The sequence below is a fragment of the Garra rufa genome, chromosome 21, assembly GCF_049309525.1.
Source record: "Garra rufa chromosome 21, GarRuf1.0, whole genome shotgun sequence".
Taxonomy (NCBI): domain Eukaryota; kingdom Metazoa; phylum Chordata; class Actinopteri; order Cypriniformes; family Cyprinidae; genus Garra; species Garra rufa.
Genome location: NC_133381.1, coordinates 13,388,194 through 13,407,132, shown reverse-complemented (window position 1 = coordinate 13,407,132; position 18,939 = coordinate 13,388,194). Strand labels below are relative to the sequence as shown.

The window sequence follows — 18,939 nt, the reverse complement described above, 5'->3', positions numbered from 1 at the left end:
AATTGACACTTTATGTTTTAGGCTATAAATCGCTGATACAACCTTTAATTGTCAAATCTTAAAGTTTCTGAGTGAAAATAATTTATACACCCATTTTTTGTATATTTAACTATATTCATGATAGGGCTGGGCGATATGGCCTAAAAATAAAATCCCCGATTTTTTCACAAAAAAATCCGATTTACGATTTAAAATTGATTTTGTGCATGTAAAGAAACCCCAGCTTTTCCACAATATATTTGGGCATTGGGCACCATATATTTTGCAGTATACATTGCAACTGCACCAGTGATTGCTTTCCACCAGGACCCATTCTTATCATACCAGACACAGTAAATGTTTGTAAGACAAATAAATATGAGATGGGAGGAAAATATATATTTCCATACTTTTCTCTTGCACTTATATCGTATACAAAAATATACAATTTTGAACACAGAAATATTAAATGATTTAAATAACTGAAACGATCTGCCAGCAGGTGGTGGTAAGACACTGATTTAATTACTGAATCATATTCATTTGATTCGTTCGAACGGATGGTTCATTCAAGAATAAAGCAAGTGACTCTTTATGAATGGGGAATTGAATCATTTCACTAGATTCGTTTAAAAACGCACGTTCATTCATAAACGAAACACCGCTGTGTTTGAATGGAGATGCGCAGCGGCTCAGCTGTGAATTGTTTCAGACCACTTTTGACGACGAAATGGAGCAAAATCAGGCAATAGTGTTATAGTCAGACAATGTAAGTCACTTAATAACTTCTTGTTTATTTAACTGTTGTAATAAATCAATATATCGTTTACAAACTCCCTTAAAAATGATTAAAAGCTGTCACTCATCTTAGTTCGCAATCTCACAAAGCTCTATTATAATAAACGAAGCTACTGCCCAATCAGTCTCTTATTTACACTCTCTCTACACTTGAGGTACATTAGTCAACGTGCAAAACACATAGAAACCTTTGAAGCTCCACTCAGCGCAAACACAAATATGCTGGTCGGGTCAGTCTCACATGGTGCTCCTAAATATTTTTTCATAGTCGCACGTAGTAGTTTCTTTTTGCCCTTGAATGGCGGGTCGCACCATTGAGAAATTAGGTCGCACTCTAGAGCCCTGATATGCAAATAATTCACCATTGTCTTCAATCATCTCTCTACTCTGTTTATGTGGTAAGTGAAATTGTATGTACTGTAATGTAACAGGCTAACTTGCTAGCAAGCAGCTAATCATGTCCCCTTAGTGACTCGCATTATTTTACCAGAACGCGTTATTTGTTTTCCGTTCTGAATACATATATATTTATAAAAAAATCGCGATACCTCGATTTAATAAAAAATTAAATCGTCTTAAAACGTAAATTCGAATTAATCGAAAAAATCGAAATAATCGCCCAGCCCTAATTCATGATATATTTTAAAAAACAATTTCACTTTACAACTCACATTATGTGAGTAAAATATGTAATTCTTTAGAGTAGAGATATGAAATGATGCACAGTAATAATCTGGATAATCTCAAAGTTACCTACATAAAAAAATAAAAAAACTTAATTAAAATCTAAAACTATATACATTTTTACTATTAAAATTATTAGAGTATTTTCTCAATCTGAAGTTTTTCCAAATAACCTTTCAAAAATGAATATATGTACACTGCCATTTTTGGAACATGTGATACTTTTTTCAGGAATTTTTGAATAAAAAGTTAACAAGAACAGCATTTATTTAAGATAAAAACTTTTCTAACAATTTAAGCCTTTAATATCACTTTTGATCAATTTAACACATCCTTGCATGAATCTTTCAAACAGAGAAAGTAAAAAAAAAAAAGTACTGACCTCAAACTTCAAACAGTAGTGTATATTGTTACAAAAGATTTCTATAAAAAAATGCTGTTCTTTTTTAGTGTTTTACTCAAAGAATTCTGAAAAAAAGTATTACATTTATCAAAGAAAAAAAAGAATGAAAAAAACTGTTTTATAGGGATCAAAGGAATAAATTCAAATTTAAAAGTATATTAAAATAGAAAACCACTATTTTAACTTGCAATAATATTTCACAAAATTTTTTTCTGTATTTTTAATCAAATTAACAATCTTGACGAGCAGAAAAGACATTAAAAATCTTACTGAACTTTTAATCGGCAGTGTAATATGTAATTTTGTCTATTTAAATAGTTTTTTTATAGTCGAATAAAAAAAAAAGTTAAACCAATAATTTCCAAAAATCTGCGAAATATGCTTTGTCAACTTAAAAAAAACATTATTGTAAGATGCTCATAAACATTTTCCTCCTGCAAAGATGAGATGTCATTGTACACTCTGATACATACCTAAAGATGTTCTCCTCTTTCTGTCGCTTTCTCCGTTTCTCAAAGGATTTGCGCACATGATGATGGCGGATCAAGGTATGCCACAGCCCTTCACTTGCATTCAATCTGTTGTGATTGATTTTATATTGCATGCATGATTTAACTGAATTGCTGTGCACTGAATGAGCTAAACTGTAACTCTGAACCTTGAATGCATAGATGTGAACTGTGCTTTGACCGTTTCTTCATATCTCTCCATGCTTGCCTTCTGCGGATACTTTCTATCTCTCTGTTCCTTTCCATCTCCTTTCTCAAGCCAAAGGCAAAGGTACAGAACCATTTTCTTCCTCAAGTTGTGCTCTCGTGTGTTTACATTCTGGTTTTTAGTACTTTTTTACTAATAGCTGCTCACCATGGGTGACTGGATCAAGAGTATAATTAAATGAGAGTTAATTGAAGACAAACACACAAAAGGTACTCTGACTGCAGATTGAATGGTCTGAACTGTTGCGTCTGCCTCCCTGGTGGTCTTATACCCAGTAGATATTTGTATCAGCTGTTAAAATGCTTAAACGGCACAGTATGACTCGGTCTCGTGAGGGTTTATCTAGCTTGAGACCATGAATGATGCTTTATTTGCCATGCAGTGTTTGTTGTGCTTTGGATCTTGCATGTGGAGTTTTGAGAAATGTTGTGTTTGTGTTCAGTCAGGTGCCACAATGACTTCCTCTTCGTGTTTTTTTGAAAGAAAGAACTGTGATATTTCAGTCTGGCAGTACATGTGTGCTGTCATGTCATTTCATAGCTGGCTTCTCTTGGGAGGCTTGTAGATGGGCCCGATTTAGCCTTGACTTGCTGCTGGGCTGAGCATCCCTGTGGAACGCTGTTGTACCACATGTCATCCTGCCGTCTTGATCCAATGTTTCAGCATGTCTCGGACTGGCCAAATTGCTTCATTCTTCAATAGATAAGGCCTTGAATTGGCTTTATTCTTTGCAGGACCTCAATGCATCCACCAGTGTGCATGCATACACAATATAGCTGAATTATTTGAAAGTTCTCAGGATTTTAGGGTGATTGCCAAATGATTTTGGTGCAGACCTGAGTACATTGAGCTTCAGAGTTGGTTTGTTTTGTTGGTGCAGCAAATGTGAAAACTTGTGAGTATGCTTTTTGTTTAGGGATTGATCAGTTGGTAATGGCTGATTATAAAAACTTGAAAATGCAGAGGAAGAAGGGTCTTATCTAGCGAAGCGATTGGTCATTTTCTAAAAAAAAAAAAAATGTATATACTTTGTAACCACAAATGCTCATCTTGCACTAGCTCTGCCTTGACCTTTCCAACATGATTACATAATGCACATTACAGATCTAGTGCAACATTTGCATTTGTGGTTAAAAAAAGGGGATGGGGGTGGGGGGGGGGGTGTTGCCGGTAGCCAACGTTACTTTTTTCCCAGTACTTTAGCCTACTTTGTGTAATAGTGAAAACATTTATTTCAGTAAAAAAATAAGTCCAAAACTCTCTATTTTAACATTTTGAACAATAGGGCTCTACAATATTTTGCTTTTTATTATTATTATTTTTTTTAGAAATTCTCGTGTGTTTTAATTTTTCTGATAATCAAATGAAAGCATAAACATTTATTTATTTTTAATCAAATGAAAAATAAACCCTGTTAATTTTTGGCAAACAAACAGAGGTTTACTGTTAAAATCAATACGTGGAAGAAAAATTATATTCAGTTTAAAACGTTTAAATAATAATTGTAGTATTTTTTTTTTTTTTACAATTAAGTGGTTAATCTTGTTGTAATATTTATTTTTTATCATATATATTGTTTTATGTCAATTATTTAAATAGGAATATATAAACACCTACATTATACTGTACAAAAGTAATGCTAGTTTTCTCAAATGAAACGGTAAAAGTGACACTCACAGCAGCTTTGGAGATGGAGTTTATCTGTTCATGTGAGATGCAAAGGCCAAAAATTAGCGGGAGCATCACGTGTGCTTCAGTATGCGTGTAGTAAAAAAAACGCGTCTCCGCCATTCATAGACATTCTAAGATAATGGTAGGGGAAACACTGAGCCTGTTCAAAAGTTTACATACACTTGATTCTTAATACTGCGTTGTTTCCTGAATGATTCACAGCTGTTTTTTTGTTGTTGTTTTTTTTAGTGAGTCCCTTGTTTGTCCTGGACAGTAAAATCAGTTCTTCAGAAAAAAATCCATGTCCAACAAATTCTTTGGTTTTTCAGCATTTTTGTGTATTTGAATTCTTTCCAACAGTATGACGGTATGATTTTGATCTTTTCACACTGAGGACAACTGAGGGACTCATATGCAAGTATTACAGAAGCTTCAAACACTCACTGATGCTTCAGAAGGAAACACAATGCACTTTTTGAATTTGATGATCTTTTGGGGAACATGTAAGTATCTTCTGTAGCTTCTTAAGGGCAGTACTAAATTTAAAAAGTACGATATTTAGGCAAAATAAGAAAAATGTACACATCTTAACTCTGTTCAAAAGTTTTCACCCCTGGCTTTTAATGCATCATTTTTCTTTCTGGAGCATCAGTGAGCGTTTAAACCTGTAATAGTTGCATATGAGTCCCTCAGTTGTCCTCAGTGTTAAAAGATGAATCTCAAAATCATACAGTCATTGTTGGAAAGGGTTCAAATACACAAAAATGCTGCAAAATCAAAGAATTTGTGGGACATGAAGGTTTTTTTTCTAAAGAACAATGGGCATTTTAAATGTTCAGGACAAACAAGGGACTCATAAACAACTACCGCTAAAAAAAACACAGCTGTGGATCATTCAGGTAACAACACAGTATTAAGAATCAAGTGTATGCAAACTTTTGAACAAGGTCGTTTTAATAAATTCAACTATTATTTTCTCTTGTGGACTATATGTAAATGTCTTTTATGTGAAATTTCTCATTCAGGTCAGCACTAAAGAGAAAATATCATGATGATTTGTATGATCCCTCTTATTTTGGTAAAATAATGAACATTTAGCAAATTCTGCAAGGTGTATGTAAATGTTTGACCTCAACTATATGTCAGTTTGGTAACTTAAAGGGACAAAAAATTTGTAAAAACAAAGTGTTGCACCTCTACTCTAACTTGCCATTGTATACTGGATTTTGTTGGTTTGTTGTAAGTCGCTTGAGGTAAAAGTGCCTGCTAAATTAATGAATTGAGACTTGTGGGTTCACTTAGAAAAAATTGGTCAAAATTGGTCATCCAAAACAAGTGTGAAAATACCCAAAGTCACTGGACATTAGAAATGCATAGTACAGTATAAAGGGTGTGGCTTTCTATTGCACGAGTGCTGATATGAACTAAAATAAATCCAGGCATATGCTGCGATTCCACTTGCAAACCTAGCTCAGTCAGCGAGAACCTGGCAGGCCGACAATACCGTATAGCCAGTCGGATGCATTAGCACATATTTGCCTGCGTTGCATCGACAGCGTTTGTATTGTAGCGCTGTCTCCAACACTGTCTGTCTCTCCCGCTACCGCCCTGTTAAATCCCTCTGCTAGACGGAGGGACATTATTACAAATCAGCCTGGCTGTACGCCCAAGTTAAGATGACAAGGGCTTCCATTTAGGAGCCCATTTGCATCTCCGCCATGCTGAACGATGCAACGAAATGTTTATTTATCTGCATTTGTTTCCATCCCCGCGTCTCTTCCCTTCACCTGTCATCGCAGCTCGAGTTTGTACAGCACGGAAATCTCGAAATGTTCTTCTAATTTTACCTTTTCTAAGAAACCTCTTGCAGTTATACCTCAGAAAGGTTTCTAATTGTAATGCTTTGTAATATTTGACAGTGTTGTGTCTGCAGTACCATAAAAAGAGGAAGTGAGAGGCAGCAGCTGTTTTTGGGTAGCCCAGGGCTTGTCGCTCATGTCTGCGTATCTCAGGGCTCTCGGACGCCATTCTTCGGCACCCGTCTGAAGTCAATCATATCAGTCAGCACCCTGTTCTTCTCTCTGGCACAGGCATATGTCAGCAAACAACAGAAAGTCAGAGGACAAAGATGAAGAAGGGTTTCTCGGGACTTCCTGTCCCGCATTGTTTTTGATTCTGTCCTCTTTGCTTCCGTCTGTTATCTATGATGCAACTTCCTTTTTATTTTCCCAGAGGAACATTTGGTTCTCAGAGGTTTTGCTTTCATAATTAGAAGACCTAATGGAGTTCTCATTTGTTCTTTGAAGTATTAGTTTAGTCTAGAATGAAGTATCAGTTTTGTCTAGATGATTTCTAGAAGTAGACACAAATAAGACAATTGTTACAAAACAGTGTAGATCTGTAAAATGTAGTATCTCTCAACTGCTCCTTTTTATTATCTTAAATCATTTGCAAAAAATATTCATTTTAGTGAAATTAAATGAGTACAAGTCTGCAAATATTGTCTGCGTCGCACAGCGGTTAGATTGGTTACTGTGGCTCTGGTTCAGACCACCCGGAGATTTCGTAAGGCATTCCGCAAGTGTGCGAGTCTTTGATAGATATTAGTTGGTACAGGAGGCAGTAAATGAGTTGACCTTTTCGGACGGCAATGGAGAGTCTGAGCTTTGTTACAGGACAGAGGGGAGTAGAAACACTGTAGCTCACGCTATGCTGATGAACTCGCATGCAAGGTAATGAATTGCAGTGCCATTATGCAAATACTATGCTAATTATCTAATCAGATTTGATTCCATTAAGGATGTACCCAGCTTCCTAACCTTGAGAAGGCAGGGACTGATCAGCTCTTTCTAAAATCTTTTCTTTTCTTTTTTTTTTCCCTCTTTTTTTTAATATTCTTTCTTCCTTATCCATTTCCCTACCCTTTTCTGTATTTCTTTTTATTTTGTTTCCTTAATTTTTTCCCTTTTCCTGTCCATTTCAAATCTTTTAAGCTCTTTTACGTTTCTATTACAAACCGAACTTAACCTTTCCCTTTCAAACCAAACCGAACTAACATCTCTGACTGCTTTAATATTGACAAATCTGTGTTAATTTCATTGACGATTTTTGTCAACAACATTTTTTATAGACAAAAACGAGATGATAACGAAACATTTTCATCTATTTACATTTTCGTCAGCGAATAAAAACGAGAAAAAAATGTTAGGGAGGGACGATTTAGAAAGAGATTCATTCTGAGTGAATCTGCTGCGTGGTTAGGAACTTAGATGCGTACATTTTAACTGTATCATAGCCTAGTGATCTATCCTGCAGGACACAAGTTAAATAAAACGTCCAAAATTGTTAATATCTGGGAGTGAGAGAAGAGCAGACATATGGATAAATTTGACGACGCAAAAGAGAACTCACTTCAGTCCAGTTTTCTGAGCGCCTCTCATAAAGCACACACAGAAATACATAAATGATTAGATGACAAGTATTCATGTAAAGGCACTCGGTTACATCTTAGGTGAATGTAAACAGTTGGGAGAATTTCGCCATATCAGACGTTTATCAGTATATTACATTCGTTTATCCGGTTTTAAAGGGACAGCAGCCTAATTTAGTTGCTATTGGCTGTGGCATTGATGTTAATGAAGCAACAAAAGATAAATAAATGTCTGCTTGAAAGAATGAAGAATGTGGTAAACAAGTTGTTATAGAATGCATAATTAGCCTTTATAACTTTGAAAAGAAGACCATGTTCTTGTTTCTTTATGAGAAGTGGTTTCATTTAATTTTAATATAAAGGCAGGTTGCATGTCACAGCAGTTAAATCTGTGTCTATCATGATAAAACCTTAAAGGAATAGTTCACCCAAAAATGAAAATTTGATGTTTATCTGTTTACGCCCAGGGCATCCAAGATGTAGGTGACTTTGTTTCTTCAGTAGAACACAAATGAAGATTTTTAACTCAAACCGTTGCAGTCTGTCAGTCATATAATGGCAGTCAATGGTTACTAAATCTTTAAGAGTAAAAAAAATCATACACAGACAAAACCAAATTAAACCCTGCAGCTCGTGACTATACATTGAAGTCTTAAGACACAAAACAATTGGACTGTGCAAAAAACTGAACAGTATTTATATAATTATTTACCTTTGATTCACTGCAACGTTCTACTGTCCAGAGCGCGTTCAAAAGAGCCGGTGCATAGATGCACGCGCGGAAGCAATCTGTCGCGAGTATACGTCACTTATTGTTTACATAGTGCATATTGGCCTCTCAAAATGGTAATTACTTGTGCTTATCCTGATTCTGGCAACCGATTAAAAACTAAAAGATTATGTTTCCTTGTTTAAACTCATCTGGGAGTGTTGAATTTTCACTGACTACATTGCCAGAGCACATTGAAGCGCCATGTTGTGAGCGCGCCTCATAATGATATAAATACTATTCAGTTTCTTGCACAGACCGATCGTTATGTGTCTCAAGACCTCAATGTATCACCATGAGCCACGGGGTTTAATTTGGTTTTGTCTGTATGTTTTTTTACTCTTAAAGATTTGGTAACCATTGACTGCCATTATATGATGACAGACTGCAACGGTTTGAGTTAAAAATCTTAATTTGTGTTCTACTGAAGAAACAAAGTCACCTACATCTTGGATGGCCTGGGGGTAAGCAGATAAACATCAAATTTTCATTTCTGGGTGAACTATCCCTTTAATATGAAACCTACAGTATATAATGAGTTTGGTCATTTTAGAAAAATGCTTAATAAATGCATTACACTGTAACTAAACCCATTAGATTTTAGCCGACTAAATCTACTGTAGATTTATTCGACTAAAATCTTACGATATTTAATCAACTAGACTAAAACTTAAAACAATTTAGATGACTAAAATATGGCATTTTAGTCAAAAGACTGACTAAAACTAAATCAAAAATTGCTGTCAAAATGAACACTGTTACAAATTCAAAAAGAAGAGTCCTGTTGTGATTTTATTTATTTATTTTTTTTCTTCATATTTGCACCTTATTTTATGCAGTACAAAAGACTTGCCTTCCTGTTCCTCAGAGTGGGATGTTTTTATGGCATCGAACAGCGTTAGTTCTCCGTTACCACACATCTGAAGACAGTTCTCCCTGACAGTGAGGTGACACATGGTGTGTGTGAGAGCCAGATAATGAAATCTTTATCACATGTTTGGGAGGCCTGTAATTCCATTTGCTCTACTAATCCCTCGGTCACTCTGTCTCTCTGTCATTCACTGAACAAACCTGTCTAACCAGAATTCGCTTTCCATTCATCTACAGTTTACACACTTTTTAATGCCACAAATGTGGTGAGCCTACTTGTAAAATAGACCCTGATTACTTTCCTAATAAAAGTATGTTACAAATGTTGTCTCTAAGCAAATACAGAGTGTGTTTTCGGAGGAGAAATGAAGCATGAATCCTCTGTTCGATAACTTGCCGAGTCGTGTTTTGTATTTCATGTTGTCCATAATTTTTTTTTTTTTTTGTGTGTGTTAAATGTCATGCACTGAAGACTCCTCAGGCCTCATCGGTGCAGGAAGAGCTCTTAGGAAAGCCTGATTGAGCCACCTTGCCGGCTGTCTGCTGATCAGAGAGCGATGGCCTCTCTTGTGTAATCAGGACCAGCCACACAGGGCGTCCTTTAACAAAATAGCCTCATCACCTCCCCCTCCATGATCTCCCCCCTCTCCATACGCTGTAACCGACACAATAGAACTCCTCGCTGTCGCCCCCTCCCCACAGCCCTTCCAAATCCCAAAGGCTCTTTTCAGCGCAACACCGAAAAGAACATCAGTCACACCCGATACACACACATGTACAATACACACAAACAAACAAAAAAATGAAGCCTTACTCTGCCACCCCCAGGTCCACCCATCTGAATGCAGTTATGCCCATAATTGCCTCCAATTTCCCTGAGTCACACCTGACATATTAAGCTACTGTACACAACGATTTCCTTTCTGGTCCCCAGAGGGAACAAGTGCCATTTGATTATGGCTAAATGTGATTATTGTCCTCCCGTCCAACTGGCTTGTGGCGGTCTTTTGTCCCTGACAAAACAAGAGAACAAGGCTACCACTCTGATAGTGATGGACCAGCCAGGGTGTTTCCCGCTGAACAAAAAACTGTTAATTATTTGTTGAAATAGCCATTCCTGACACAATGAAATCAACAAAAAGAAACAAATGAGATGCATGGAAAACTGTGGGTAAAATGGGAAAATGCTGCTCTCACAAACTGGTTTGCATAATAGGGTTTTACATGCTTACATGATATATTTATTATTTTTTGGTTTTAATAGTAATGTTATTACTTAAACCAGTCTTAAGCAGCATGGGTATATTAGATTAGATTCAACTTTATTGTCATTACACATGTACAAGTACAAGGCAACGAAATGCAGCAATAGTCAAAAATACATTTGTATGGGTCAAAATGATCGATTTTTCTTTTATTCCAAATAAATATAAAATATATATCTTTTACATTTGGATATTAAAGGATTAGTTCACTTCCAGAACATTAATTTACAGATAATTTACTTACCCCCTTGACATCCAAGATGTTCATGCTTTTCTTTCTTCGGTCGTAAAAAAAATAGTTTTTTGAGGAAAACATTTTAGGATTCCTCTCCATATAATGGACTTCTTCCCTGAGTTTAAACTTCCAAAATACAGTTTAAATGCAGGTTCAAAGAGCTCTAATCGATCCGAGCCAAGGAAGAGGGGTCTTATCTAGTGAAACGATCGGTTATTTAAAAAATAAAATACAATTTATATACTTTTTAACCTTAAACGCTTATCTTGTCTAGGTCTCAGTTTTCCATTTTAGGACAGTTAGGGTATGTCGAAAAACTTCCATCTCATTTTCTTCTCCAAAATTATTATTATTATTTTTTTTTTTTTTTTTGGCTGGATTTAAACTGCATTTTGGAAGTTCAAACTCGGGGGCACCATAGAATTCCACTATATTGGAGAGGAACCCTGAAATGTTTTCCTCAAATAACATAATTTATTTACGAATGAAAAGAAAGAAATGAACATGAACATCTTGGATGACGAGGGGGTGTGTACATTATTTGTACATTTTTGTTCTGGATGTGAACTACTAAGTATAGATCCTGTTCTATGAAGATATTTGATAAATTTCCTAACATAAATATATCAAAACTTAATTTTTGATTAGTCATGTGTATTGCTAAGAACTTTTGTTTGAACAAGTTTAAAGTTGATTTTCTCAATATTTTGATTACTTAGCAACCTTTAGATTCCAGATTTTCTAATACATGCTAACAAACAAATTTATTCAGCTTTCAGACAATGTAATTTCAATGTAAAATTAAAAAATGACCCTTATAACTGGTTTTGTGGTTCAGGGTCACATATAATTTAATTATTATTCTTATTGCATATTTTTTCATTATCATTTATTCTTTTGAAATGAACAAAAAGAAAGAAACGCTGTGAAAACGTATGACTTACAGTTTTGTTTGCATGTCTGTATGTATTCTGACTGATGAATGCAGGATATTTTTGGCCAGTCTCATCAGACATGCAGAAGTAGGAGGCACATTTGCAAAAAGGACTGCTTATTTAAAACCACTTCAATTAGTAAGATTTAACCTCTCCGTTCTAGGAGGAGGAGGCGGGTTTGGAGCAAATGGTGGTCTGCACATACAGAATTTGAAAGTATTGTACTGTATCTCTCATTCTTTTTTGAGACATCTCAATCACTTGGTTACATCTTTTTGAAAATGTTCTGCTTCAGACAGTAATAAGGTTTTTTTTTCACATTCAGAGTGAATAGCATCGGCCTGTTATTTGTCATTTGAAAATGTCATGTTTCAGTAATGGAAATTGATTCAGAAATGACACAACTTGTCTTTATGACACTGACAAAAATAAGACCAGGCCAGACCTAATGGAGTTCTCTAGTTTTTATAGAGTAAAACAATAAAGAGATATAACCTTATTTACTTGATACATAAGCTTATGCATGTTTTAAGCATGTTTTTGGGATTAAATTAAAGGGATTCGTTTTGATGAAATATGTAATATTTCAAATATTTTCTAAATGTTGTGCAAAGGCAAAAAAGGCTTACATAGGCCAGGAGCATTTTTATACACACATTTATGATGATTTCTCCATTGCAATGGTCAAGACAATATTTTATTTTTAAATAACCATGATAAAGCATGTTTTTGTATTAATGGTTGTTTATATGTGAGTCACCGAGTGTAGATATCTGGTTTTGCACAGAGGTCATACAGTGCCAAGCTGTAATTGCGTTGTTAGAAGTGGGCAGATGTGAACATCTGGTGTCCAGCAATGCACCTATTGATCCTCATTACCTTGTGTTCTTGGAGACAGCAAAGGGCTTTCATTCCCACAATCACTCTTTAATTGTGACAAGCACGAAATGAGCATATTTAGCACTATTAGACAGCATTGATCGAGAGTTATTTGAGTTTGTGCAGGCTTGCAGTAGTATAAATGTTGGAAATGGTAAGCATCTTTATTTACTGTTTATTAAGTGTATTACTGATATACTGTAAATAAATATGGAATATAGCCACATAGCCGGACTTAACGTCTTGTGAAGTGAAAAACTATGTTTGTAAGAAACAAATCAATCATTATGGAGTTTTAACTTTAAACCGTCGCTTCTGAGCAAAAACAAAAAGACAAAAAAAGCTGTTTGTACTTTCATTCTGACGGTACCCATTCACTGCAGAGAACTTATTGGTGAAGAAGTGATGTAATAATAAATTTCACCAAATCTGTTGTGATGAAGAAACAAACTCATTTACGTATTAAATTGCCTAAGGACTATTTCCTTTTTAGTTTTTAGAAATTGTTTCTAGTAGGATAGTTTTCATGTCTATTTAGGTCTAGTTTTGTTAGTACAAGACTAAAAATTTGCTTATTTCCAGAACATATTGAGCTACACATGGAGGAACTAGTTAAGCAAAGTGCTGCCTCAGGGCTGTACCTCACTTGGACCAAATGTGAAGACACCATTACAGGTTTTGGAACCTGTTCATCTTAATTTGAGGTAGATGGTAATGTTTCCAATGCTTTTAGTATTATGCTTCGGTAAAGTTTGAATGAATTTGTGTATTAGGTTGATAAAATTTAGACGGTGCTTAAGTGTTTACAACTCAGAACTTAGCTACAGTTGCATGGGAAAGTTTTGGAACTCCTTGCTGAATCTGTGAAAATGTAAATCATTTTAACAAAACAAGAGAGATCATACAAAATGGATGTTATTTTTTTTAGTACTGTCCTGAGTAAGATATTTTACATAAAACATGTTTACATATAGTCCACAAGACAAAAATAAAAAATAAAATAAAGATAGCTGAAATTATTAAAATAACCCTCTTCAAAAGTTTGGGAACCCTTGGTTCATAATACTGTGTGTGGTTACCTGGATGATCTACAACTGTTTTTTGTTTTGTTTTTGTTTTGTGATGGTTGTTCATGAGCCCTTGTTTGTTTTGAACAGTTAAACTGAGCACTGTTCTTTAGAAAAATCCTCCAGGTCCTGCAGATTCTTCAGTTTTCCTGCATCTTTTGCATATTTGAACCTTTTCCAGCAATGACTGTATGGTTTTGAGATCCATCTATTCACACTGAGGACAACTGAGGGACTCAAACACAACTATTTAAAAAAGGTTCAAACATTCACTGCTGCTCCAGAAGGAAACCCAGTTCATTAAGAGCCAGGGGATGTAAACTTTTGAACAGGATGAAGATGTCCAAATTTTTCTTATTTTGTTGAAATGTATATATTTTTTCCATTTACTGCTGCCCTTCAGAGGCAACAGAAGATACTTGCATGTTTCCCGGAAGACAAATTAAGTACAATTTACCTTGATCTTCAAATTCAAAAAGCTCTTAATGCATTGTGTTTTCTTCTGGAGCATCAGTGAACGTTTGAACCTTTTTTAATAGTTGTGTTTGAGTCCCTTAATTGTCCTCAGTGTGAAAAGATGGATCTCAAAATCATACAGTCATTGCTGGAAAGGGTTCAAATACACAAAAGATGCTGAAGAACTGAAGAATTTGCAGGACCTGGAGGATTTTTCTGATAACCAGTGCTCAGTTTAACTGTTTGGAACAAACAAGGGTTTTTTGAGCAACCATCACAAAACAAGAAAAACAATCATAGATCATCCAGGAAACCACACCGTATTAAGAACCAAGGGTTCCTAAACTTTTAAAGGGGGTAATTTTTAATAATTTTAGCTTTTTGTTTGTCTTGTGGACTATATTTAAATATTTGATGTAAAATATCTTACTCGGGACACTACTAAATAAGAAATAACATGCATTTCATATGATCTCTCTTATTTTGTTAAAAATTATTCACATTTTCACAGATTCTGCAAGGGTTTCCCAAACTTTCGCATGCCCCTGTAAATAATTTACGGTAATTCACGGTAAATATATATATATATATATATATTTATATATATTTATATTTCACTTTCAAAAACTGTATACTACCGTAAAATTGCATGTTCAATATATTCACCATATATAGTAGGGGAACTTACCGTTAACCAATTAATAGGTTTTTACTGTAGCTTTTACTGCCTTTTAACATTAAAATCATGGTCATTTTTTACAGTGTAAATATAATGAGCTTTAGACGTCTGTGTTATGTCTTTATCCAGATAGCTAAGTAAATGTGTGCGTGTAGATATGCATGAGACAACCTACACCTGCTAGTAATCGATACCCCTCTCAAGCAGAACCTGGCTGCCATGGTAACTCCTATCAAGCTGTTTGTTTGGGGTGGTGTGTTAGCATGGTGCCTGGCCTGGTTTCCCTGGTCTTGGCTAAATCTAACCAAAATGGACATTTTTGTGCACGATTGTGTATCAATGGAAATCCTCACGCAGCTCTTCCTAATGCTAATTTCCTTTCCTGTTATAATCCAAAAGCAGGATTAAAAGATGCGTCATAGTACTCCCTCACGCTTTTATAATATAAACCTTCGTAATGAAGTATTGCATGTAGGCATTTCTCACAATGTGTGGACAAGCTTAAAGGCTGAGAATAGCTTTGAGAATTATGCTGCATTCCGTTCGACTTCAAAAGTCCTGCTTGAGAAAGTGCCACTTGATGTCAGACTTGGATACATGTGTGGTTTTCTCATTCCATATCCATTAGCTCATGTAGAGAATATAAAGTGGGGTATTAAAGACGAAAATGTGATTTCTTAATTTATTTTCTTAAAAATAATAGCACTATTTCCTACATTTCACAACACCTGATTCTGATGACTGCCGGAGGAATCTCTGGGTGGATGGCAGATTCTGACCCACTTTTTACCTTAGTCTGGCTAACCTGCCGTGTGTGTATGTGCTGAGCACCGTTTGAATTGTGTGCGTTTTGAAATATGCATGAGTCTTGCCTGGGCAAAGGGCCATGAGGAAGCAGGTCAGCCCTGGCCTGGACTTGAGAACCTTAAGTCTGTGTACACACACACACACACACACACACACAAACTGGACTTCACCGAACACATGCTCAACAGCAGGTTGTACAGTAACAAAAAAAAAAAAAAAAAAGCAGAGAATAAGGCTTGTTTTGTGTACCTGCACAGGTTTTAATTTTTGATTTTAATTTTCACAAGGGATGCATAATAGGTGCTGGTTAATATATTTTATATTCGTAATATTTAACATTATATACAACATAAAATGATATAATATACACTGTAAAAAGAGTGCGTTTTACAAGAAATGACTATTTTAGTTTCACATTTAAATTAAAATGTATTATAAATACTGAAAAAATTAAAATTTCATTTTTGGGTGACAATCCCTTTAAATATAATATATAGCAAATTTCAAAAATAAGAATTGTTTTTATCTACCCAATCTCATTTTGAAATGGTACCTGTGGGAACTTTTTCACAAGATGCAAAAACCAATAAGTACAAATCACTACAGTTTCCAGCAGAAATTAACACTAGATGCGGTAAAACAGTGAGCACTTGTAATAATTTTTTTTACAAAATTATGATTACAGCTCCATATGTTTCACTTTCCTGATACAACAAGCCTGCTTGTTAGCTCAGCCAGCACAAAATTTGACTTCAGTTGCAGAATCCTTGGGTACAACTCCAGTGAAAAAGCTGAAAGTCACATTTTCTTTCCTTCATACTATTGGGTAGGTTTAGATATAGTGCAGATGGTACGTTATTTTAAAACATCACAGAGCATTAGAGTTATAGCGCCACTAAACGGACATTTCAAATAAGAACTGCGGTGACGCGTACAAAACCAATGTCACATAAAATGTACCATATGTATGTTCGTCTGTTCCGAAGAAAAAAAACACTCTTTTAGTGGACATTTCACATCGAATATATCATGAAACATACATGGCGGTACGTATTTTGTGTCTTGCGAAAAAGTTCAGACAGGTATGTTTTCGTCATGATCCGGTTGGTTTTTATGGTTGAATTTAATATTGTGGTTTACCTGTAGCATTTAAAATGCTTGATTTCAGTTTGTACCATTTTATTTTTTTGCTCATCTGGCCACTAAACATTTTAATCACACTTTCCCTCCTGGAATCACTGTAAGTGTGCGTTTGTGAGACAGGATCCTGTCCTTGTTGTGGACACTCTGACCTGTGCTTTTGGTTAAACGCTGTACACATCTATTCTTTCCTGCTCTTCTCTTTCCTAGAACACACGCACGGCGTAAGCAACCGGTGTCGGTGTCGTGCCCGTGTTTGGTGTGAGTAACCCCCCCTCAGTGCTTTGGAAGCCTGAGATAGTCACCTGATCTGGTCTTGCTGTGAAAGAATAGAGTTTGTGACCTCAAGCCAGATGAGATGCCCTGCCAACAAGAGCCAGGCAAAACAATGATGAAGGATGATTGTCTGTTTTAGAGCAAGCAATATTTCATCAGAGGGCAATTACTGTGTCCCTCTGTGCGCAATTCAGAACTTGAATGTTTTATAACGCAAGTCACCGTAAGATCAAATTGTTCTACTGACGTTTCACAAGATGTCGGTATGTTTTCGTACAGATGTGTCAGTGGAAGCTGATGGCAAGAAAAAAAAAAATCAAATGTTGTTTCTTTAATAGTGTTATGATATAATCAGTAGTTTCTGTAAATCAGTTGAGAAATCCCATTGGCCCAAAAGACAGTTTTACCTCAGGCAAAGTCAATAGTAGAGGGCAGAACGTAATTTATCTGGTGCACACATCTGTTGTGTTTAGAAAACATAGGGGCCAGACACCAGGAGATCTACTTTAGAATACTGATGAACAGTCTGTAAGCTTCGGTTATTAAAAGCCTACTTTTCATGACTTACTGGAAAGACTGTTTTCTGTTTTAATACAGTATATTTAAAAAATGTATGTACTCCTGTGATGGCAAAGCTTAATTTAAAAGTAGTATGATGGTGAAAACATCTTAAAGGGATAGTGCACCCAAAAATGATTATTCACCCTTGTGTCGTTCTAAACCCGTAAGACCTTCGTTCATCTTCAAAGCACAAATCAAGATATTTTTGATGAAATCTAAGAGCTTTCTGACTCTTCATAGATGGCAACACAACTACTTTGTTCAAGGCCCGGTATTCAAAACGTATTATGGACATTGATAAAAACAGTCTAAAATGTGATTTCAGTGGTTCTCCCTTAATTTTATAAAGCTACTAGAATACCAACATTGAGAAACACTAACAAATATTTAAAGGAACACTCCACTTTTTTTGGAAATAGGCTCATTCTCCAACTCCCCCTGGGTTAATAATTAGATTTTTACCGTTTTGAAATCCATTCAGCCGTTCTCCTGTTCTGGCGATATCACTTTTAGCATAGCTTAGCATAGATCATTGAATCCTATTAGACCAATAGCATCGCGTTCAAAATGACCAATGAGTTTCCATATTTGTCCTATTTAAAACTTGACTCTTCTGTAGTTATATCGTGTACTAAGACCGGTGGAAATGCAAAGCTGCGAGTTTCTAGGCTGATAAGATTAGGAACTACACTTCCATTCCGGCGTAATAGTCAAGGAAGTTTGCTGCCGTAATATGGCCGAAGCAGGCAGAGTAATATCATAAATGAGTTCCCAGCTAGTTTAGCATTTGCACATGTGCTGCGTGGTATTACTGCTCCTGCTTCAGCCTTATTACAGCAGCAAACTTCCTTGACTATTACGCCGGAATGGGAGTTTCTAAAATGTGACTTTATTATTATTTTTAAATAATTTCTTCTCTTCCATGTCAGTTTTCAATGCGGGTTCACAGTAGTACCATGTTGAAGAGCATAAATTGTTGAATAAAGTCGTAACTTTTGTTTTCTTTGCACACATAAAGTATTCTCATAGCTTTATAACATTATGGTTCAACTCCTGATGTCACATGGACTATTTTAATGATGTCCTTACTGCATTTCGAACACTTTTAAAAATAAAGGTGCTTTAAAAGGTTCTTGACAGCGAAGCCATAGAAGAAACATTCAGTGAAAGGTTCTTTAAAGAAACATCTCTTTCTTTCCTTTTTATAATCTAAAGAACCTTCTTCGCTTTTGTGAAAGGTTCTTTAGAAGTTAAAAGTTCTTTATGGAACCATTTAGACAAAAATGTTCTTCTATGGCATCATGAAGCACCCTTATTT

General features: G+C 35.5%; 1 protein-coding gene across 15 annotated transcripts in view; it reads left to right on the top strand.

Annotated features, from left to right (window-relative positions):
• Nucleotides 1–18,939, top strand: part of nrxn3a (neurexin 3a) — a 384,050-nt gene that overhangs the window by 12,595 nt on the left and 352,516 nt on the right. For all 15 annotated transcript variants that reach the window (XR_012341102.1, XR_012341101.1, XR_012341100.1 and 12 more), the window contains exons 4-5: nt 2,383–2,412; nt 2,633–2,644. Coding sequence is in view for 12 of the 15 variants with exons in the window: in XM_073826841.1 (XP_073682942.1) it covers nt 2,383–2,412; nt 2,633–2,644 (42 nt within the window). In the remaining 3 variants the exon portion in view is untranslated. The remainder of the gene's footprint in view (nt 1–2,382; nt 2,413–2,632; nt 2,645–18,939) is intronic.